The following is a 24,981-nucleotide window of genomic DNA, read 5'->3' on the forward strand; positions in this document are numbered from 1 at the left end:
GATTATCGAATTAGTAGAAAATTTGACTAGAAATTTAAATGACTGGAATATCTTTTTATTTTAAAATAAATTAATATATCTTTTTATTTTTAATTTAAAAATATTAAATTTAAAAAATTTAAAATAATTAAGTAATATAGATAATATCATTTTGGCGAAAATTTCTTTTAATATCTATTTTTAACGGCCGATTAATGAATTAGTGAATTGGAAATTTTATAAACCAAACCTAATACGGAAAGCCCATCCCTGCTTACGGCCAGCTCATACAGAATAGAGCATTCGCTAATTACCAAATTATCCATTATTGTTATTTCCTATTACCCATTCCGGTTGGCGTGAATTCTGTCACAATTCAAACGTGCTCTCTCTCTCTCTCCTCTTCGCACCCCTCTCTTCACCTTATACTACTACTTTCTGCTGGATTTGTCTCTTTGCTTGCAGATTTCGACAAGTTGTAAAAAATCTGGAATAAGGGAAGCAGAGTTCGCCGGAGGCGGTGAAGCTAGCGATACCGGAGACTTAACGAATTTTGGTCCGGCGAGCTCATTTTCTAGTTGAGGTGAAGTATCAATGTCGAAAGAGAAGAATGTTGTAGATGATTATGGAGATTATTATGCTGTTCCTGACCTGGATAGCAGAGAAATAGTTGGTGGTTCAGTTTCAAATGTCGTCAGTCACTCTTCAGGTTTTTTTTTTTGCAGTTAACCTACACGGATTCGAACTGAATAAATTCGCCTTGTTCTAAGTGTTTCCAATAAGATAAATGCACTATTTTGTTGTTTTGGTATAAGTAGTAGTGAGTTCCAATTTGTTTGACTTCATTTATTAATATTTCGACATAAAATTTTCTTTTTGACTGAATAAATTCGCCTTCTTCCAAATTGTTTAGAATTTTTTTTTTAAAATAAAATTTATATTTAAAAATTACAATATAAAGTAACGAGTCACAATAATTTTTTTTGAAAAAAGGTCAAAAATATTTTCATATACTATTGTATACTATTTAAAAAGGTTCAAAAGTATCCCATTCAATCCATCTATTTGATTTATTTCTGCCCTTAAAATTAATATTTTTTTATTTAAAAAAGAATTCATCTATTTAAAAAGAATAATTTTTTTCTATTTTTCGTAATATTTTTTCGTAACATTTAAATTTCAATTTTTCGCATTTCTTATTAGATAAATCAAATCCAACCTATTTAATTTTTCTTACCCCATTAAATTTTTCTATCTGTTCTTATTAAAAAAAAACTCAAGACTTTTTTTCAGTCGAATGTTACCATTTTCAGTGTAATACAATTTCGCGTTTGCTGTTCTTGTGACTGGGGGAAGAAAATCTTACTAGAAATTATATTTAGTTTGCAAAAAAATTGAAAAAAACTGGGGATCTTTAAGTGCAATCAATTAGAAAAACTCCAAACTTCAATAGTTCACCAAGTATTGATACCTTTCCAGCTAGGTGGACGTAAATTCATAAGTAAATAGGAAATTTGGACAGGCTAATTGATCTACATCTGCATGGTCTCAAAAGGGCTTATGGATCTTTTGCTAAATTTCCTTGAATCAGGAGTTGATTTTTTTTATAAATACTGCGAATTGACCTTGGAGATACGTGGAATGTACTTGCATGAATATAAAACAATGGTTGTATCTATTGAAAAACTAAGAGATGTGGAAGTTTGTAGTAGGTCATTTTCAGAAATTTCCATCATTTGCAATACAAGTTTGATAAAGGAACTTCTCATATTCATACAAAAATAAGAAGTATAGTACTGGAAATTGCATAATTTGAGTGAAAATAGTTTTGAAATTTTTGAATACGAAAAGAGGAAAGAGGAAAGAAGAAAGAGACTTAGGGTTAAAGGGATAAAGAATCAATTAATCAATGTGGATATTTTTAATCCAACAGGTGGATTGTGGTATATTTTTAATCCAATAGGTGGATGAAGGGTATTTTTGAACCTTTTCAAATAGTCTTAAGGGTATTTTTGGCCCTTTTCCGTAGTTTCTTTGACGGTTATTTAACTAAGGCAAACAATTTGATCAGGAGGAAGCAGTAATACATAAACTTTGATAGCGTCCGGTATAACATTTTTATACGTAAACTTATTAACTTTAGTCTAATTTAGTTGTGGAACTGTCATATTTTATCTGTGATAAGCAAACTGTGGAGCGAGCTGAAACAGTTTGAGTAATTGAGACTAACTGTTGTCATCAATTTAAGTCAAGCCGAAATGGAATAAAATATTGTAATACAAACATTCTACTTCTGTGTGATGGATGAACAAACATAGGATGATTGTTTTGTATGTGCTCGACAGGAAATGCAATTTATTTTACAGTGAATTCTGATGCTTTTGAAACAGGCCATCTTCTATGCTAACTGTAAGTGTGTAACTTTTTATGTTAGAGACTTCTGGCACGGAAGTTGCACGTTTCACTACACTGCCTCACAAAATATTTAGCTCAGACAAATCTGAATCACATTCAGGTCATCTTAAGTTGGAAAGATCAAAAACTGAGCCACCTACACACAGTAGTCAATTTGCTGAAGAGGCAGCAAATATCTCTGATGACAGCGATTCTGAACAACAGAAGGTGTAGTTCAAGTCTTCAAGATGAAATCATCATATCATATCATGTTTCATATTTATAAACTTCTATTTTTGGCTTTGACTTTGGCTTCTGGTAATCCTTTCTCTCAGCTCTCCATTAGATTAACTAAAAAACTTGCTAATTCTACTCTCTTTTATCATCCCCATCATCACTTTGTTGAAATTAGTTTCACTTTCTATCTCAATCACCAAATAACATTAAAAAGTAGCTCTTGAAGTCAAAAATAAAAAGTCAAACTGTAATGACTTTTAAGTCAAAAAACTAAAAAGTAGTGGGAGACCTACTACTGGTTTTGACTTACTCCAAGTCATTTAAAATTTATTTTAAGTCATTTTAAACTTGCCAAACACTTCCTAACTTATTTTTAGTTATTTTTTTATATTTGTCAAACACTTCCAAAAGTCAAAAGCTGATTTACTAGTAGGTTTGACTAACTTTTAAGACAATCCAAACACCCTGTGACTCATAACTTAAATGAATTTTCATTTTCAGTGAAAATCATTCTTCATTATCATCTCCAATTAATGTCTAGGGATGTCAAATAGGAATGTTTGGCCGCATTTAGACTTGTCAAATAAGTTTAGTCAATAAATGGCCGTGACCTAACCCCGTCAGATTCGATCAATTTGGGCTAAACAATGTTTCATTAACAATGCGCAAGTCGAAACCATTTCTTCATTTATTATACCATGTTTAATTAACAACACGAAAGATTGTTTCTTTTCTTATAGAAAGAAAAAGTATGTGAATTTGGAGAGGAGAAATTTATAGCAAACTAAACAAAAGAAAAAGTACATATCTTGGACTTGGTTGGACAGGTAGGCACAGGCTATTAGATAGGTCAATTTGCACATATGCTTGTTGACCCACCAATGGATATATTCTTAACGCAACCCGTCCAAACTTGGGCAGTTGGGCAGAGTACCTGCTTGGGATTAATTTGGCACCCTTAGAGACATCATACTATTTTGTCTTGTCATTGTTGGTGTTTCATACTACTGAATTTTATATCACTCAAGGATGGATAAATCATTCAACTAATTTACATTACTTTGATGCTTGTTTTGTACTTGACATACTGCAGCTCAAGTTGTTGAAGAGGATTGCAACTGTCAAAGACGATGGAACTGTAGAATTTGAGATTCCGGGTGATGAAGAATCCAGGGTGCTTGGAGTGGAATCTCAAAGTGTCTCTAATGAAGTTGAAGATGAGCCTCTTGATGAAATAGAACTTCACTATATTCCTCCAATGCAGATTGTAATGCTTATTGTTGGAACACGTGGTGATGTGCAACCCTTTATTGCAATTGGCAAACGTTTGCAGGTACCTGACATCATTTTGCAATCTCAAATTCTATATCTGCAAGCTGTTTCCACATTATACATGCATTATACATATGTATTTTAAAATGTTAAAACTTTGCAAATCTTTGAGCAGAGTGTATTTTTCACTGTGGCTTGATTTCTGAATCAGAGACCTATAGTGACACTCTTTCCTTTCAAATTTCCAGTGTCCTTTTTTTGTTGTGGGTTACTGTCTACTTCTAGTCATTTCAGTTTTAACTTTTAACATTTTAATTTGTTATGCCTCCAATCCATTTGGTGATTTAAACTTGGACTTGCTCAAAGCTCGAGAAAAACCAGCAAACAAGATTGCATCATGAACCTGATGACCCAGTTTGTGGTTTTACCTTCCCTCTTCCTTGTGTCTTTTTTCATACTTGTGAAATCATAATGTATTTATAAGACAGACCCATTTTTCTTACTTATTGCATGGATTATGTCTTAAATTATGCTTTTCTTGCCATGAAATGTTCTGCTCAAATAAGGAGTTACAATTGAAAAAACATTTGTCTTTTTGCTGATGGAACATTTGCGCTGGTAGCCATAGTTTATTTAACTCTATAATTTTCGACTGATGCTTTTGTGATGGAGTTACATAGCTATACTTTGTTAGATGTCACCAGGGATACTCTTGATAACTGTAACTGCCAGTTGTCCTCCCAAGTGTATTAGCGCATATCCAATCCTATTCTCTAGTTTATTTTCCAAATATAGAGTTTTCTATTTTCTCAAACAACCAACTTCAACCCATTTCTCTATTTTACTCTCCAAAAAAGAATCTTCTTTCTCTTTCTTCAATATTATCTTATTATTTCGAATTCATTCTTATTTTCTTATGTCATAATATAAATCCTTTTTTTTCTTTTTCCAAATAATCACTTTATGTAATTTTCATGTGATATAAAATTTTGTTTTTTCAAATTCTTTATTCGATATAAATTTATATTTTATTCTAAATTTCTAAATAACATAAATTGCAAGCAAATATTATATAATTTACAAATTAATGGACGACTTGAATAAATCTGAAATCATTTATGATAAAATTACATAAACCTACATAAATACTCAACTTTCAAGTTTATTACATTGTTCCCGTAAATGCTCTATTAATGCAATACGGAGTCTAAGATAACATTTTTGTCCTTCATTTTTTTATGTCTAACTAAAAATTGTTCAATTCGGAGATTTTCATCTACCACCATTTATATTGTTGCAGTTTGAGCCCCTACAATATCTTGAATTGATGCATTAAGATTACGTTCACCCACAATCATTATGTTGTGCAGTATAATACATGTTCTCATTATATCATGTAACACTTCCTTTCTCAAAAAATGTGGTGAAACTGCAATAATTGCAAAACGTGATTGCAAAACTCCGAATGCATGTTCAAAATTCGGCACAATTCTTGTTTCATTGCAAAAAAATTCTTCTTTTGAGAACGTGGATCACGAATGGTGAAAATAAATAATAAATCAAATTATATTAAAGTGATTTTTTTTTAAAAAAGGAAATATTATCAATTTAGGATAAAAGTAGTATATATTAAATACGATATTTTTAAAAATATTATATTACATTTAAAAAAATTACTAATATTAGATATTTAATAAATGACATTTTATGTAAAATAATATGTCAATTACAAAATAATAGAAATAATAATAAAATAATAGAAAAATGAAATGAAGAGTGTGAATAGTAGTTCTCTCACTTCTCTAAAAATGAAGGATAGTGACTACAATAAAGAGGGATTGGAGTGTCCATTCTCTATTTTACTCTCTCCTAATATAGCGAATAGAGAGTAAAATAGAAGTGGGTTGGAGATGGTGATAGTTATTTTGAATTTCTGTTGAGAACCCTTCTCTTTGATAGATCTTCAGTTAATGGTGGTCCACCTTGAACTAATGGTGTTCCACCATTTAGTGGTAAATGGATTAGAAGAGCAGTTGTTTTCTTTGCAATGAAGACCCTTTGCTTCTTATAAGATGCTAATCTTGTCTAAGAAGCCGGATTCCATGATGACTTATCTCTTGTTTTGATTTTGTCTCTGATTGTTTATTGTCATAGCTAATAAAGTATAGTTTGGTCTATGCTAGCTTGTTGACAGAATTGCTGTTGCAGGAGTATGGACATCGAGTGAGGCTGGCAACCCATGCAAATTTCAAAGAGTTTGTCTTAACCGCTGGGTTGGAATTCTATCCTCTTGGGGGTGATCCAGTAGTTTTGGCTGGATGTATGTTCCTAAGTTTCTGTTTGTTCTGAAACTGAATTAACAATCTCATGTGGGTCTAGTGTCTTGCTTGTACTTTATCTGATGCTCTACATTTCTAGATGTGTGCTTACCGTTTTTAGATCTCCACAAACATTGTGTTATTAGTCATCATTATCTTTGTAACTCTGTTCAACCTAAACTAAGTGAGGTATAACAAACTTGTGATTGGTTCACATGGTTGTGGCAAACCTTGATATTGAATTTTCATAACGGAAAATTCATTATGTATATCCATTGACTGGTTAATGTTGAAGGACTACATCTGAATTGCTTGGAAGTGCGTCCACTTCTTGTTGCCCATAACTAGTAAGTAGTAATAAGGTTAACTAGCTTGATTCATTTTGCATTTTTAAGGATCAAATGTTAAACCTGCTGTGAAGGGCTTCAAAATATCCCATCTGAAACCAAAACAGGATAAAGAAAACGAAAGGGAAGAAAGAATCAATCTGAAAGAACAAGCCCATCCTAAGTTATTTCTTATACTCTCTAGAAAGTCATTTCCTCTGTTGGATAATGACTTTTTCCTTGGTAGAACTGAAGATTAAAAGATTTCATTTACTTGAACTTAGATTACTTTGCCAGTAAAAGTCTTGTTTTGTGAGTCTTTTTTGGTGCATAAATTGAGGTTTAGTATTATATAAGGGTATAAGACTTGGTTCCTATACATCTTGCACATCATCTGCAAGTGCTTTCTCTCTGGGTTTGTAGGTACACTAAAATATGTGGTCTGTCTCTAAGCTGTTGCAGAGAATGTCCTTAGATGCTTGAGTTGACTAATTGCTGATTTCTTCAAATTTCATCAATTTCAATGAGAGCCTTCATTCATAATTGTCATTAAGTGCAAATTTCTTATCAGAATTGACTCAACATTCTTTCTCTTGATTTGTAGATATGGTTAAAAACAAGGGCTTCTTACCTTCTGCACCCTCAGAAATTCCTGTTCAGAGAAACCAATTGAAGGAAATTATAAGTTCTCTACTCCCAGCTTGCGAAGAACCTGATATGGATACTGGAGTACCCTTTAAAGCAGATGCGATTATTGCTAATCCCCCAGCATATGGTAAGATATGTGAATTGTGCATTTCTATACCATTTTGCTTGCTCATTACCTTGTTAATAATCCCCGAGCATATAGGTAATCTTATCTGTTTGCTGACTCTTTTATCAAGTGTTTGCATGAAGCTCTTTAGAAAACCTGAATCTTTTATATTTAAAAAAAAATAAGAATTAAATGACAGATTTTTTCTCCTGATATTTCAAGTGTAATCTTATCTGTTTGCTGACTCTTTTATCAAGTGTTTGCATGAAGCTCTTTAGAAAACCTGAGTCTTTTATATTAAAAAAAGAGATGAAATGACAGATTTTTTCTCCTGAAAATCTACTTACTGGTGTTAGGAGAGGACACTTGAAGATTTCTCAGATGTTTTAGACTTCTTAGATTCATTGAGATGATTGTAGTTATATTGATATACGGTGTTCTTTGTAATTTTGTGACTTCTTATTTTGCAGTACCATCTTGGTACTTGCTTTGATAAAATTTGTTTACCTTATAATAAAAACATAAATTTACTCCAGCACTTTGCAGATCACGCCAACATATTTAGCTACATAGTCTCAGAACACACTGTGCCCCTCTCAATGCTCAGAGAGAACCTAGTTATATTACCTGTTTGTCAAGCTTGTGGTCTGCCTTTTACTTTGCCGAGTTTCAGACAGTATTTTCTCACTTTTGTATACTGTAGCCAGCAGAGAAGAGATTGACTCCAACATCATTCAGAAATCTTTTACTATAGTTTATTATCTCAAAGAATTGAGATAATTCTTGCACTATACTGTACATAATGAAACTGTTAGTAGTATGTGGGAGATTTTGGCCAGAGTTTTATGTTCCATTAGTGTTCATTTAGAGCATACTTCGATACACAGTGTAAGTAACATACATTAACTGGAAATTGGTTTTGGGTATTGACTTTGATGACCCATGAAGTATAGTTAGATATGTGCAAATTCATTTAAACTTGAGAAAGTTTCTTTTATTCATGCATTAATAATATAATTGCTTTCAGATGTGTAAAATTAGCACTTTATTGTTTTCAAGGATGAGAAAAGCTGACGAAGTTTGTGTCATTTTGTTTAAAGCATAGTTGTTGAATGGTTACTTCAAAATAGACTGGCATGAATTTGAACCTGCGGATTAAAGGTCCTGGAAATGGATCTGGAGGATAGTTGTGTTAGTTTTTGGCTAATACAGTCAGGGGTGTATCTAGTATAATGAACACATAATGTTTATCTTAGACCTGGATTTTCAATGTAAGATACATTGACATTGTTGAAGATATTGAACACTATTAACCCATAACTCAAATAAGTTGATGAGTTCAATAAATAAAACCCAATACTGAATCCATAGAATTATAATCCTGGATCCTCCTCTGAATATAGATAATTCTAGTTTGATAACTGACATCCGTTCTTGTGGGCATGAATTTGAATAAAAAGAAAAACAGGTCCCACTTTTGACTAGGGTGTGCCAAATGGTTCTGTATGCTTGGCTTATTCTTCCCCAATAAAGACCATTTCATCTTGTCCTGGATGAGTCGCCTCCAGTCAAATTTCTGTTAGTAGTGGCTTTTCAAGCTCACTTTGAACTTTGATGGAGGTTCTTCTCATTGCTTTTATGCTAATAAAATATTTTGGATGTATGTTCTCGTGGTGATAGTGGAAGAATAGTTTCTATTGCTAACCTAGAAATCTCTTTTTCAGGGCATACACATGTTGCGGAAGCACTGAAAATTCCAATTCATATTTTCTTTACAATGCCATGGACGTAAGTCTTGCTTGGGTAATGAAGAATTAGGAAGCTATTTAGTTATTTGTTATATTCATTTCATTTTACATGTCCTATTAGAAGTTTGATCTGGACCTTAGGTTTTTAAGTAAGTAAGCATTCTCTCTTTTCGTACCAGGCCAACTAGCGAATTTCCTCATCCATTGTCTCGCATTAAACAACCAGCTGGATATCGGGTGAGTTGGATTCTAATATCTATACTTTGCATCTAGTGTTGATTTTTCATTTGGTACTGCCTTCCTCTCTTCCCTCTCCCACCCACCCAATGGAAAAGATAAGAAAGAAGGTTGGTTTCTGTTCACATTTGCTCTTTTATGAATTCTGCAGCTGTCATATCAGATTGTTGACTCCTTGATTTGGCTAGGGATTCGAGATATGATTAATGATACCAGGAAAAGAAAACTGAAGCTAAGACCAGTTACATATTTAAGCAGTTCTCAAGTCTCTGTGCTGGATATCCCACATGGATATATTTGGAGTCCTCACCTTGTTCCTAAACCAAAAGGTAATTACTCTTCAGATGTCAATAATCAAGCACAGAAGTCCTTTACTTCCCAGCAACAAGTCTTATCAAATGCATTCTTGTTTAAAGAAGTCGCAACTGTTCTTTATATAGTCACACTTTTGCAGATTGGGGACCAAAGGTTGATGTAGTGGGATTTTGCTTCCTCGATCTTGCATCTGGTTATGAACCTCCAGAATCACTAGTAAACTGGCTGAAAGATGGTCAGAAACCCATTTACATTGGCTTTGGTAGTCTTGTAAGTTACAAGATCCTCAATATTTGACATATTTGCTTTCTGCTCATTCCTCTTTCTCCTCCTTTTCCCCATCTTCACAATGAAGAAGGAAAATAGAGAGTTATAATTTTATTTAGAGAAACCTAAAAAGACATTCCATGTCCCTGATAAATTTAGAAAAAAGAGCAATGGTGGCTCCTTGTTTCTTGTACTTCGATGTTATGATCTCACCAGTATTTATAAATTTGTTTCACAGAAAGAAAATAGACAGTAATATTTGGAAATTTTCTGGATTTATAGAGTTCAAATTGTTCTCAATTACAAAATTAGAAAATGGTAAATCTAACTAAAACAGCTTAGAATCGCCATTGTTGATTAACCTGCCAATAGAAGAGAACAGATATGAGATTGAGAACTTAAAGAAAGGAAGGGGATCGAAGAAGAAGAAGCAGAAAAGGGGAGGGAAAGTTCACCAGAAACTTGTTGATCTTCTCTCTCTCCTCTAACCATCTTTTATAACCGAATCCACGTGGCAAAATCCGCACCCTCTGTTCTTATTAAAATCCAAATGATCTTGGCCGTTTGTTTCTAATCTCTGGATCTGTTTTCCGATTTCGAATCCCCGCAGCTTCACTATTTAATTCCTTGGCTGAGATCATAACATACCGTCCTCTATCAAACTATCCTTGACCTCAAGGATGAGAATCAAAGTCTGCGCAGAAATTGATAATCTTCCCAGGTTGCTTCTTCTGGTGGAAGATTAGACCATTGTGCTAACACTCGTACAACAGCCATATTATTTCTCTTTACCATCTGTCTTTGCAAGATTGCCACAGGCTTAACCAAAAACTGTCCATCACCACCCGTCGCAGGTAATTCAGATTGCACCACGACACGATTGCCTACTTTTCTCTTAAGTAGTGACACATGAAAGACCGGATGAATTTTAGAATGAGGAGGTAGCTCTAGTCGATACGCCACAGAACCTACCCTGTCCGTGATCAGGTAAGGTCCATAGTACTTAGAGCTAAGCTTCAATTTCTTCCTCAATGCAATGGAAGTTTGACGATAAGGTTGAAGCTTCAGATAAACTGAATCCCCCACAGAAAATTCCCGATCAGTTCTTCTATTATCAGCAAAGAACTTCATCCGAGCTTGAGCAGTAGTCAAATTATCACGAAGTAACTGAAGAAATTGTTGTCGCTGCATGACTACGTCCTCTGCAGCTTGAACTATTGTTTCCAATAATGGCCCAATGGACAATTGAGGTGGAGTATAACCATATAATGCTTCGAACGGAGTACAACGCAAACTGGTGTGGAAGTTCGTATTATACCACCACTCAGCAGCCGAAAGCCACTGTTTCCACTGAGTAGGTCTACTCGTAGTCATACACCTGAGATAATTTTCCAAACACCTGTTGACTCTCTCTATTTGACCATCACTTTGGGGATGATAGGCCGAGCTATAATGAAGTTGAGTTCCCAAAAGCTTAAACATGGCTTGCCAGAAGTTGCTCAAAAACACTTTGTCCCTGTCTGTAACAATAGAATCAGGAGTACCATGTAAGCTATGAATTCTTTTCCAATACAAGTTGGCTACTGTAGCTGCTGTATATGGATGGGCTAGAGCTATGAAGTGAGCATATTTCGTAAATCTATCGACCACAACTAGTATCACATCTTTAGCTCGTGATTTAGGTAAACCTTCGATAAAATCCATACTGATTTGCCTCCAAGCTTGATTGGGTATAGGCAAGGGCTGCAACAATCCCGGATAAGCAGCATTGTCATCTTTATTTCTTTGGCACACATCACAACTCGAGACATATGAATTTACCATGAACTTCATCTTAGGCCAATAAAAAATTTGAGCTAACCTCTTTAAGGTTCCTAACTGGCCAGAATGTCCACCAAGGGGTGTATCATGAAAATTAGAAATGAGTTGGTTTCTTAAAGAGCCATTAAAACCAACATATACCTTACCCTTCCTCCGCAACACACCCATATTATAATACCACAAACTAGGACCATGTGAATCTACTGATAAAACAGTAAGTACCTCTTGGACAAAAGGATCATCAGTGTAGCTTTGTACTATCTCATTTGTCCATGTAGGAGTCACCATACTGATAGCCATGAGCAGGCCTTGTGAATGAAGGGCACCTTCTTCTAATCCTTCATGTTGCCGAGACAAAGCATCAGCGACTCTATTCTCTGCCCCACTCTTGTAACGCACTTCATAGTCAAGTCCCAGTAACTTGGTTAATCCTTTCTGTTGGATAGCAGATGTCACCTTTTGTTCGAGCAAATACTTCAAACTATGGTGATCAGTTCTGACCACAAAATGTTTGAATTGCAGATAATGCCTCCATTTATCAACTGCATTAAGTAGAGCCATATACTCCTCATAAATAGATTTGCCTCTATGCTTAGGAGCTAACACCTTGCTAAAATAAGCTACTGGTCGACCCTTTTGCATAAGCACAGTACCAATGCCCCCATGACTTGCATCCGTTTCAACTACAAATTCTTGTGTATAGTCCGGAAGAGCTAAGACTGGAGTAGTGGTCATTGCAATTTTAAGAGCTTCAAAAGCTATTTCAGCTTCAGGATTCCATTTAAAAGCCTCCTTCTTGAGTAAATCAGTAAGTGGTCTGCAGATGGCACCATAATTCTTGACATATTTCCTGTAGTAGCCTGTCAAACCAAGGAAACCTCTGAGAGCCTTGAGTGTTTTAGGTCTAGGCCAATCTACCATTGCCTTGATCTTCTCAGGATCTGTAGCCACCCTGACTTCAGTGATTATATGGCCCAAGTATTCCACTTGTGGTTGTCCAAAAGAACATTTAGATCGCTTAGCAAATAATGAATTAGACCTCAAGATCTCAAATACTAATTGCAAATGTTGGATGTGTTCTCTTACTGTCATGCTATATATTAGTATATCATCAAAGAAAACTAAAACAAATTTTCGAAGAAAGGGTTGAAAAACCTTGTTCATCAATGCTTGAAAAGTGGCTGGTGCATTAGTGAGTCCAAAAGGCATCACTCTAAACTCATAATGCCCCATGTGAGTTCGGAAGGCAGTCTTGTACACATCCTCTATCTTCATGCGTATTTGGTGATATCCTGCTCTAAGATCCACCTTAGAAAAAATTGATGCGCCGTGTAGTTCATCTAACAAATCATCCACAATCGGAATTGGATACTTGTCCTTAATGGTGATATCGTTTAGGCCTCTATAGTCAACGCAAAACCTCCATGTTCCATCCTTCTTCTTTACTAACAAAGCGGGTGAAGAGAAAGGAGACTGACTTGGTTGTATTACCCCACTGAAAAGCATTTCCTTCACCTGTCTTTCCAATTCATTCTTCTGATGATAGTTGTACCTATATGGCCTCAAACTAAGTGGCATCGATCCAGGTTTGAGTGGTATGGAATGGTCAAAAGCTCGAGTAGGTGGTAACGACTTTGGTTCTGCGAATACATCAGAATACTTATCTATCACATCCTTAATACCATTATCAACTTCCACTTCTTCCTGAGTTGTCACTAGATTCATCATGAATAGGTGAGCAAATAGAGTCTGCCCTTTCTTTAATATCCTGCTCATAGCTCCACTCAACATCATATTCAATCTACCCTCATCCACTAAACCAGGTAAAACCAACTTGTTCTTCTTCCTACCAATTGTAACACATTTTTTTTCGTGATCGAATTTTGTAGGATTATACAGCTTCATCCAGTCATTTCCTAACACCAAAGCACAACCACCCAAGGGAATAATTAATAAATCTTCTACGAAGGATCGACCTTGCATTTTCCATGAAAACCCTTTACACTGTGAAGTACACATGACATAATTTCGATCTGCTACTGTCACCCTGACCGGTGAACAATGACTTGGCTTATAACCCGTTGCAATGACTGTTTGCTCATCGATGAAACTGTGAGTACTGCCTGAATCTATCAGGATAGCTAATTGTCGCTTTTTAACAGTGCCTCCAACCAAAATTGTATTCTCTCCTTTATTGTGCCCTGTTAATGCGTTCAAACATACAACTTGTTGTAACTCTTGTTCTATTACTCCCTCAATCATTATCTCTGAATTTCCATCTTCCACCACTTCTTCCACCATTGACGGTTCTAACTTCGCTTCATTCTCGAATGTCCCAATGAGGCAATTCAATTGTCTCCTCTTATAGATATGCCCAGGCCCATACTTTTCTCCACAGCGGAAACAGAGATGATTTGACTTCCGATATTCATATACATCCGGAGTCAATCTATAGGAATTGTTCCTAGTAGTAGAAACAACAGGGCTTTGTTAGCAGCTAACACCGATGTTACAGATGGACAAGATCTGGCAACCCCCTTGTTTCTCCTTATTGCAGCCTCGATAGCCATTTCCTTCATTCGAGCCTTCTCAATAGCTTCCTTAAGTGTGGTTGGTTTAAACATTTTTACCTCAAAACGTATTTCTTCTTTCAGAGCACCTACGAAACTAGACAGAAAATGTGCCTCGTTCAAAGTAGGATTCCTAATGAGCATCTGAGCTTTGAGATCCTCAAACTTACCTACAAATTCATCAATCGTTCCCGACTGTTGCAGTTTGTTGAACTCCTCCACAACATCACCTATTACAATTTCTCCAAATCGACTAATTAATTCCTCCTTAAACTCTAACCAAGTCAACATTCCTCCACTCAATATGACCGATTGATACCAAACTTCAGCAACATCATTCAAATACAAAGCAGCGATTTCTACTCTTTGTTCATCCCCTATCCTATACTGCGTAAAATAACATTCGCATTTACGGATCCATACCTTAGGTTCATGTCCAACAAAGCTACGCAACTCCCATCTAGGCGGTACAATTGCATTCTGTGGAGGTCGATTCCGATTTTCCGGGTTCGGAATAGGTAAAAGACCTGCTCCCAAATTTTGTCCCATCGGAGCTCTTTCTAATGCTCCTAACCTCTCTAAAATCAAATCTAACGCACCCTGAATCCCTGTTTGAGCATTACGTACCTCCTGTTGCGACTCCAACAGATCTGCTTACATTTCATCGTGACGTCCTAACTTGTCTTCGGTAATCTTCCAACGTGTGCCTTCAGCCATGCTTACCCACGGTTCGCAGTTTAGGAGCTCTGATACCAATTGTATGATCTCACCAGTATTTATAAATTTGCTTCACAGAAAGAAAATAGACAGTAATATTTGGAAATTTTCTGGATTTATAGAGTTCAAATTGTTCTCGATTACAAAATTAGAAAATGGTAAATCTAACTAAAACAGCTTAGAATTGCCATTGTTGATTAACCTGCCAATAGAAGAGAACATATATGAGATTGAGAACGGAAAGAAAGGAAGGAGATCGAAGAAGAAGAAGCAGAAAAGGGGAGGGAAAGTTCACCAGAAACTTGTTGATCTTCTCTCTCTCCTCTAACCATCTTTTATAACCGAATCCACGTGGCAAAATCCGCACCCTCCGTTCTTATTAAAATCCAAATGATCTTGGCCGTTTGTTTCTAATCTCTGAATCTGTTTTCCGATTTCGAATCCCCGCAGCTTCACTATTTAATTTCCTTGGCTGAGATCATAACATTCGATTAGTTGTTATCGTCAAATTTGAATTGTGAAGCAAATTTTGTATTTGAGACTGTTGAAAATAGTTATAGGTAGAAAATGTTAATTTTCTGTCAGATGTTGTATGCTAATAACATGTCATATGAGAAGTGATATAACACAATTGCAAATTCTCTAGGAAGTGATCTGTGTTAACATGTCAATAATATTCGTCGTCTTCAGACATAATTCAGATAATGCTCAAAATTGGTCAAACTGTTGTGACACTAAATTTCATATTTACTTAATGTTTAGATATCCCAAGATTCAAGATTTAGATTTATATTATCCATCTCCAATTTTCTTATTTCTACAATCTCAGCCTGTTCAAGAGCCAGAGAAAATGACCCAAATAATTGTTGAGGCATTGGAACGCACTGGACAAAGGGGGATCATTAACAAAGGCTGGGGTGGCCTTGGCAATTGTAAGTTCTGTTTATTATTCTAGTGTAGGAATAATCAATTTATTTAATTATTTATGTTTGTGTAGGTAACTCATGAAATTTTGGAGTTGGTACTCAGCTAATACTTGTTTTTTGTTGTATCCAGTGGCTGAGCCAAAGGATTTTGTGTACTTGCTTGATAATTGTCCCCATGATTGGCTATTCTTACAATGTTCTGCAGTGGTGAGCCTTTTGCAACTTTTACTCGTTTTTCTGTATCTTTTAGCTATTCAGTGATGAAGCTCAAGGAAATATCAGAAGCCTACGGCCAAAGGACAAAACTTTAATTTGAGGCGCAATTAAAAATGGAGGACTGACATGTCATTTTCAATATTGACTTAGGCTTATAAATTGGTATACATAGTTTTTATGTGGGATTATCAATAAAGACTTCGGTTTTATTTTTTGTTACTAATCGTATAATGTTACTATCTAGTTGATATTATATGGGTCACAATTCTTAACTGAAAGAGTTGCATGGCCTAGGCTTGAGACTAAGATGCTATGCACGACGATGTGTGCATGTCTCTGAACACTTTTTCGTTGTTTCTACAGCTTTGTAAGCACATAGAGCTCTCTGATTATGTTGCATGCAGTGGCGAAAGTAAATTGAGCCCTTATCACTCCCCTATTTTTAGTTCTTGACCAAATTGAACTATTTCAGTTTAACCATTCAAAGATATTCATAGCCACAGGAAACGGTACCAAATCCCCTTCATCGATATTGTAAATAGGCTAAAAATGTATTTTGCTGGTTACATTAAGCTATTGAATCCCCTTGACATCGGGAAAACTAGAGTAGTAGAGGGGGTTCACGATTTTCTTAATTTCACAGTCAAATCCCAACGGTAACATTCTAGTTTCTTTTTTTGAATCCGCTTAAATAAATTCTTGGCTCCGTCCCCAGTTGCATGTGTTTCCCGTCTTGGCCTCCCTTTGTTTTTGTAGATGCGTAAATGTGTGCCAGTTTGGTGGGTTTGTAGACTTCTTAACATAATCCTAGACTGGGTTGTAATAGCCATCAGCTGCAAAATATGGGTTCAGATCCAGGACCAAAGTGGCATAAACCTGCAACGATAATGTAATAGCAATGGTTTGGATTAAAATGTTTATTAAGCCTAGCGGTTGCCTTTGACTGTGTAACTTTTTTTTTTCAAAAGACTTGATTGTGCTAACATAGGAAATTGGATTAAGTGCTTTCTCTCACAAAATATGATAAAATATTTCACTCGTCAAGATTCGAGATGGAAGTGCTACTTTCTTTTTAGTGTCTTTCTGATAGGTTACTTTCTATATGAGTGGAGTCATCAAATTTATGCTGCTGTTAGTTGCACGCGGTTGGGTAGGGCTGTAGGGGAATTGGTGGTTTGAAAGTTTTTGTGCCACTGACAAATACATTGCAAGAGTGGGAGTTGGGCAGAGAAGGGGAGGTGTGTTGGTGTTCTCTATTGGTTCATAAAGGGGAGGGGTGTTGGTGTTCTCTATTGGTTCATAAAGGCCGCTGTCTCTAGTTCTCAGTCAATTGAAAGCTTTAACAAACTCTCTTTTATGTGATTTGTATTTGAAGTATCATCCAGCTTAGCATGTGTATGATAAGTGACATTACCAGTTTTCTCTTTCTTTCCAGGTGCACCACGGGGGTGCTGGAACAACGGCTGCTGGTCTTAAAGCTGCGGTGATGATTTCAGCAACCTCTGTTTTACTCTTGTTTCCTTTTATATTTATTTGGGCTAATTGGATTTTATCATATTTTGGGATTACAGTGTCCAACAACTATCGTACCCTTCTTTGGTGACCAGCCATTTTGGGGGGAAAGGGTGCACGCTAGAGGTGTAGGCCCTCCACCTATACCTATCGACGAATTTTCCCTTCCTAAGCTTGTTGAGGCAATTGAATTCATGCTTGATCCTAAGGTACTTTGCTATGGATTTTTATCCCATATGCCTGAATTCTTCTTGCAGAAATTATGTAAAAGCAAAAGTTTTTAAATCATGAATTAGCATACATACTGGAGTTTAATTTGCTTAAGTTATGTTCAATGGGTCTTTTGAATCTTAGTGTCATATCACATATCTAACTAGAAACTTGAGACAAATTGTGAATTACCAATTCAAGATGGAGTTATTTACCAAGTTGTTCCTTTTATTTTTAAAGGGAAACCAAAAAACTCAAGGCATGGTTGTATGAGACCAAAGCTTAGTTGTTGTTAATGTAACACATGAGGCAATTCACAGGTAAAGGAGAACGCAGTTGAGCTGGCTAAGGCGATGGAGAATGAAGACGGGGTCACTGGAGCAGTAAAAGCCTTCTTCAAGCATCTTCTCCGCAATAATGAGCCTGATCTTGATGAAACACCTGCACCACGAAGTTTATTTTCTTTAAGAAGATGCTTAGGTTTTTGCTAGATCTCAATGTGTGAAATTGTCTATTTGTCACTATAAACTATTTGTACCTTGTTCCTGCAATAATGTAATATTTTTATACACAACCAATGGTGCTATATTGTATTACATTGCTACCCTAAATAGTTGGATACCATGAATCAAATAAAAGTTCTAAAATTGTCCTAGTTTTGTTTCAAGAACTATTAGTGTTTGCACTTCGAAAGGGCGTTTACCACAATAAAAGTGTTGTCTAATTTATTTATTGGTTGTTCCATTTGCAAGATTTTCTGGGAGTTGAGGGGCTATGTATTGGCTACATATTAGAGGTTCGTATTCTGAATTTGCTCAGGTTGGCATAGTTTGTTGTAAAAATTTATTTATTTATTGCAGCATGCCATTGGAGAAAGGCACACAGGCAACGATGTGAACAAGAAGGGGGTTCCTGTAATTGATATTCCCAAAGGTCTGTGCACTTTTCAGTTGTTGCAGCATTTAATAGTGAGTTGCACTTGTTCATTGGCTTTCTACAACTTGACCTTCACTGGTGCACTGTTTGATGCTTAAAGAAACAAAACACTGATAGTCAGTCACACATGCAAAAGTAGTAGAGAGATAAATCCTGATGTGGTAAAAGTCAGAAATTCTAACAAAGATTTGAATTCATTTTTGTCTCTCTTAAGATATTTTTCTTTATTATTGGGATGGGGGAGTGTGGCATTAACTATATGTGCTGCTGTTACATGACTGATGAAATGAAAAACTTGTTGAGAGTTGCCACGTCTGTGAACATATGGACCACTGTTGTTATTGTATACGTGAAGTCCCAAGACATGCAACCAATGGATGGGGAAGAAGGGACAAGTTGCATAACAATTGGCGGTGGATGTCAGATTGGAGAAAGACAACTTGTTCTTTTTCTCCCATAACTATTTATTGAATAAAGCACAGTCTACGCCATTTTGTAGAAACATGAATGGCAACTAAAATTCTTACCCAATCCCCTCAACTCGGAAACCATTGGTAAACACCAGTAGGCAGCAGCATCTAGCTTTTGGGCAATATAATAGAATTTACGGGAAATTACATAAATGGATCATAAAATTTTAAATAATTACAAGTGCATATTCAAATTCAAAGTCATTTCTGAAATATCCATTCTCTCATAAATAATAATAGCCTATATACCCCATTCATTAAGGCTTGCTTCACTAATACCAAATCAGTATCATATATTATATTGATATCATTCGTAAGGTTGATAATTTTCGCTTAACAGTATCATTTATTGTGCTATCATTAAGGCTGATAATTTTTCGCCTAACTTATACTAAATCAATATCACATACTGTATTAGTATCATTAAGGTCATAATTTTTGCTTTAGTGATATTAAATTAGTATCATATGTTGTGTTGATATCATTAAGGTTTCTTGTTCAGAAACTACTCATTAGTCAATGATATTAGAAAAGTATATGTATATTGTTGTGGTATCATTAAGATTTCTAATTCAAAAATTACTCAATGATACTATAAGAGAATATTATATTCGTAAAATATCATTGACGATACAGTATATATATACTGATTTAGTATCAATTAAGCAAAATTAATTGAGGGATGTATAGTGTAATTATTCAGTGAGATATAAATATAAAGGGGTATTTGCTTAATTTCCTGTTAAGAAATTATGTTTTGTCCCGGATCTAGGCTAGACCAGTAAAATTCATGGAATTTGCTCTTAAGTCGACTATATAGATAGTCGAATCAAGCAAATTAGAAAAGTAATAGAAAGAAAAATATGAAAGCTAATAGCAAAGTAATGCTAAACATATATGCATGAAATTGTAATAATAACGACAAGGTGCATGCACAGTAAACCACAAATGATAATAAAAGCATAACACCAAAGAATACATAAATTAGTAGTCTAGTAGGACCAGAACACGCGACCTCAAGAAAATTTTGCAGCCCCTTAACTATTAGACTAAATTTTCAACTTCTATATTTATTTATTTTTTAAAAAAATGACCTCTATTTACAATGTAATTTTTTGATGAAGGAATGTTGCTTGACACTCCTTATGTGTGGCTGACTCAGCCACTACACCTAGTAAATACATAAATAGGCTAATAATAAAAACAACTCTCAACTGCTTATTACCATTCTACTCTTATCTGCAATCACCACTAAACTCCAATCTAATATCATATACTTGGTAAATTGAAGGTGCACAATATTCGCCTAATAACCTCTCCTAAATACATATATAAAGACTATAATTCTGAATTATGAGGACAAATGTACACTACTATTTTATTGAAAACTTAAAAGAGCTTTTAAGTGTCCTTTTTTAGTTGAGAAAAAAGGACCAAAAAAAGAAAAAGAAAAAAAAGAAGGTGAAGTTGGAAAAGCAAGTGCTTAAAAAGGTGTCAGAAGCAGATACAATTTAGCCAATCCATACATAAGTGTTTTTCTGTTCTGAATTCTGATCTAACCAATCTCTTCCATTTCCTCAGCATGCAGGAAGGATGATGATACTTAGCTTTCTCCCCACTTATCCTCTCTTTCTTATCTCTTCTCTGTTCAGTTTCTCCAAGCCCATACACCCCCCATTTGCACACTTTTTAATACTCTACTTCATTATTTCTGTCTTCACAGTTCCCAACCTCACTTTCTCAACTTAAAACTCTTTACCCCTTTTCTCATTTTTTTCAAAACTCCATAATTCGTGTTTCTTTCTGTTCCCTCTTTATTTCTTCCTCCTACCTCTCTGCTCAACAAACCAAACTCTTCTCAGGTTTGTAACTAGTTCAATATAATTTCAATTTGTTTCCATGTTTACATTACCTATAGTGAGGGAAAATTACATTATCAAATAGGATAATTCTTTTTGTATGTATAAACTTTTGAATAGGAGTGCAACATTCTTACATTTTTTCAATCCTCTTACTTCAATTCTTGGATCCATCACACTAATTTTTTGTCCTACAGGAACCTTTTAGTCCTATAAGATATCACAATACTTTTAAAGGGGTTGTTGTTTGGTAGCTGATTTGAAAATGAGTTAATACATATTAAATTTTGCATAAGTAATACCATGTTTGGTAGTCAGTTAAAAGGTACTCCCTCGGTTCACAATTTCTTGGCAGATATACTAAAAGTAGATGTTCAAAATTAATTGTCAATTTAAATAATCAAGAAACAATTAGTCACCTTTTTCCAAATTTGCTCTTAATGATAGTGTAGTTCAATTGATAAGTTATGTAGATTTTTAATATTCTTGGTATAGTAGGGTTATATTAGTCAAATTATACCTTGTATTAAAATTTTTCTTGAGGAGTGTGCATGACCTTAACATGAGAAACAATTATGGACGAAGGGAGTAAGTTATTCACATATTAAAAATTAATATATGTATTCGATTTACAATTTAGAAATTCACATATATAACTATTACATGTATAACGTGTGAGAAAATATATGTATTATCTTATGCATGATAAGAGAAGGAATAACTAATACATGAATTAGTAAACCTTGCATAACTAATCTTTGCATAGAAATATAATACATAAATTCTTTATAACTCTAACCAGCTATCGAACGGTTGAATGTAGCTGAGTTAAGCCATTTGGAATTTTTCTTTCATTTTTCAGGAATGGAGAGTGAGAAAGTAATAAGCCATGTCCAATCAAATAACAATTCATCAGAAGACAACAACAACACAAGGTCATTTCCTTGTTTATATTGTTCAAGAAAGTTTCACAGTTCACAAGCATTGGGTGGTCATCAAAATGCTCACAAGAAAGAAAGGACAGCAGCTAGAAAGAACAAAAGATCAATTATGTCAGCTCACCATCATCATGACTATGCTACTAACTTCTCTTCATTACTACCACAAGGCACACCTCTTGTTTTTGCACCTAATCATCATCATCATCCCATTGGCCTTATAAATCATCCTTCTCTTTACATTACTGCTCATGCAGCCAACTTTTGCCACTTCCCACCTAGCCAACAACACTTTTCTAGTAGATCATTTGGATCAAATGGAGCACCAAGATTTGAAAATAATAATAACACCACGACGATGCTCTATCGAAATCAATTTGGGAATTATATGAATAATACTAATAGTAACCCTTATGTGTGCAACGATGACTTCTTTGAAGAATGTCAAGAGAACGTACCAACTTTTGTTAAGGACGAAAGAGATCAGAAGCAGCTTGATTTGTCACTTCATTTATAATTTCCCTTTTTTTTTTTTATGGGATTTTTGGATTTTATTTAGAATGCCCATCACTTCTTTTTTTTTCTTCAATGATTATTATAATTCATAGCTATTCTGAATGACTAATTCCTCTAATGATGATTGACGTTATTTTTAGACCTAATTGCAATATACATTTAGTATTGTTTGGACATTATTTGATTGAAATTGAAAAAAAAATCCTTTTGGTCAGAAAATATGATCAGAATGATATTTTATTTTTAACTTAAAAAAAGAAAGATTAATTTATTTTAAAATTAAAAATATATTATAGATATTTTAATTTTTTGATCAAATTTTTTAGTCATTTAGCATTATCCTATTTTTTCGGGGAAGTGAGGGTTGACATTATGTTAGATCTTTTTAGATTTATGGGCCGCTCTATTGGGCAATTTGCATGAGTGATGTGTTTAGCTCTTTTGGGAAATATCTTGGTTTGAGTTGTTGGAATGAAATAACTTTTTGATGGAATATGTTATGCATAGAATATTTGTTCTGTCAAACAATAGTTGTTATTATTGACTTGATACGTCTTTTAAGAAATTATAAATAAAAAGATAATTTTACTATATTACAATTTGAATACATTTTCTTCGTTCGATATTATTTGTCTTAGTTTCTATTTATAGAGTTAAACTATAAAAATTTTAACTAATATTTTAAGATATATTTATTCAATTTATTAATATACAAAAAATTGCAATTTATATTACTTTTCATATAGTTTTAAAATATCTAATTTTTTGTTTAAAATATCGAATTAATATGATATAATTTAACTTTAAAAATTAGTTAAGTTGACTTTTGAAAAGCGCAACATGACAAACAATACCGGATAGAGGGAGTAATAAATATAATGTCTTGAAAATATGATAAACAAATGACTGTAATTAATGATAAAGGTAAATTAGGAACTAAGTGTAAAATTATTTATTGATTTCATAAAGTCGACAAGTATTATTAGATATCGTAAAATAGTATGATGGACAACTATTATTGAAGGGAGGTAGTATATATACTAAACTATAAAATATTACTCCATCCTTCTAAAAACGGATGGCCTACTTTTATTTTTAGTCGGTTGAAAAAGAACAATTTTCTTTTTCAAAATATTTAAATTTCAAATTTTCATGTGACCTGTTTAAAGTCAGAAAATAAAAGGTATTTGGAGACATGACATAATTTTAATTTAGGATCACAACATTAATAAAAAGTCTTGTTTATTTTCTTAAAATATATATCAAGTCAAATTAGATTTTTTTTTATATTGAAGAAATTGCAGAAGTATCATATCTATTATATAAAATTATGAAAACATTTACTTGAGTGGATCCTTTTTAAAAATAATTATTTATTTTAAATATACTTTTTAATTATTACCATTTATAGAAATATTTAACAATACTATATATTTTATTAGATTTGTCCTTTTTTTTGCCTTTTTCTCTCTTTCTTTTTTATTTTTTATATCTTTTTCTCGCTCGTTCTCCTTTTTTTCTTTATATTGTTTTTTCCCCTTATTTTCTTTTTGTTGCTGTTTCTTATTATTATTATTGTTAGTTTTTTTTTTCTTTTCTCTGTTTGTTGCATCTCTCCCTCTCTCTCTTGCTTTTTTTTTAACCTTTTTTCTCTTTCTGTTTTCTTTCATAGTACTGTACTGAATGATTCAAAGATTAAATATTTTTAACCAATAATTAATTAATTAGATAACTAATTTAATCATAAAAAATGAATATACATAACCAATAACAAAATGAATTAAATATGTGTTACACACATATTAAAATTGAATTAGAAGAAAATTAATATGAATGCAAAATGTAGCAAACTAAGGAACATTCTATGATCTATAAATTGAATGATTTGTATAACAATGAACTTCTAAAGTAATTAAACGTAAAAAAATCAATTAATAAATTGCAAAATAAATTGAAATTGTATTTAAAATTGTATTACACTAATATTAAGCAAGTAAATAAATTAAATTTGTTTTAATATTGTATTACACAATATTAAAGTTAAATTAGAAGAAAGAATTAAGAATGAATGAAAAACGTAACTAACGAAAGACAAAACAATGATCTATAAACTGAATTGAACTTGTATTATTCATGAATAAACATGTATATATATGTCTTACAAATTATTTTTGATTTGCGTGAGTAATATTTGCAAATGTATTGTGCATGTATTATAAGTGTGTTACCTAAATTTGTCACGACCCAAAAATGGGTGTGATGGCACTCGTCTTATCCCACCAAGACAAGTCAGCCTAAAACCAAATATCTAACAAAGTGCGGAAGTAATGACAATTCAACAACAATTTCTATTATGAAACCAAGTCATATTAATTCAATTCCTAAAACCAGGTTGTCACGTGCACAAGCCTCTAATGTAAATATTAGAATTGAAATAAAATAG

At 33.8% G+C, this 24,981-nt stretch overlaps 2 protein-coding genes across 5 annotated transcripts; both read left to right on the forward strand.

Moving 5' to 3' along the window:
• Positions 1-330: 330 nt before the first annotated feature.
• On the forward strand, positions 331-18,474 carry LOC107031249 (sterol 3-beta-glucosyltransferase UGT80A2-like). Of its 4 annotated transcripts, XM_015232552.2 has the most exons (15): positions 333-688; positions 2,325-2,388; positions 2,495-2,601; positions 3,704-3,943; positions 6,091-6,202; positions 7,131-7,301; positions 9,005-9,068; positions 9,208-9,265; positions 9,417-9,594; positions 9,720-9,850; positions 15,785-15,887; positions 16,012-16,088; positions 17,533-17,580; positions 17,669-17,818; positions 18,140-18,474. In XM_015232552.2, exons 2-15 carry the CDS (start codon positions 2,355-2,357, stop codon positions 18,308-18,310), a joined length of 1,644 nt encoding a protein of 547 aa, XP_015088038.1. In that variant the 5' UTR covers positions 333-688; positions 2,325-2,354; the 3' UTR covers positions 18,311-18,474. The 4 variants fall into 4 exon arrangements, with proteins under 4 accessions (XP_015088037.1, XP_015088038.1, XP_015088035.1 ...); XM_015232551.2 differs by lacking the exon at positions 2,325-2,388 and having other exon boundaries at positions 331-688; positions 2,414-2,601; positions 18,060-18,200; XM_015232549.2 differs by lacking the exon at positions 2,325-2,388 and having other exon boundaries at positions 2,414-2,601.
• A 2,338-nt stretch (positions 18,475-20,812) lies between these two features.
• LOC107030856 (protein LATE FLOWERING-like) lies at positions 20,813-22,600 on the forward strand. The gene is made up of 2 exons (XM_015232087.2): positions 20,813-21,087; positions 21,947-22,600. Exon 2 carries the CDS (start codon positions 21,949-21,951, stop codon positions 22,537-22,539), a length of 591 nt encoding a protein of 196 aa, XP_015087573.1. The 5' UTR covers positions 20,813-21,087; positions 21,947-21,948; the 3' UTR covers positions 22,540-22,600.
• Positions 22,601-24,981: the final 2,381 nt, after the last annotated feature.

This window comes from Solanum pennellii, chromosome 9 (assembly GCF_001406875.1).
Source record: "Solanum pennellii chromosome 9, SPENNV200".
Classification (NCBI taxonomy): Eukaryota; Viridiplantae; Streptophyta; class Magnoliopsida; order Solanales; family Solanaceae; genus Solanum; species Solanum pennellii.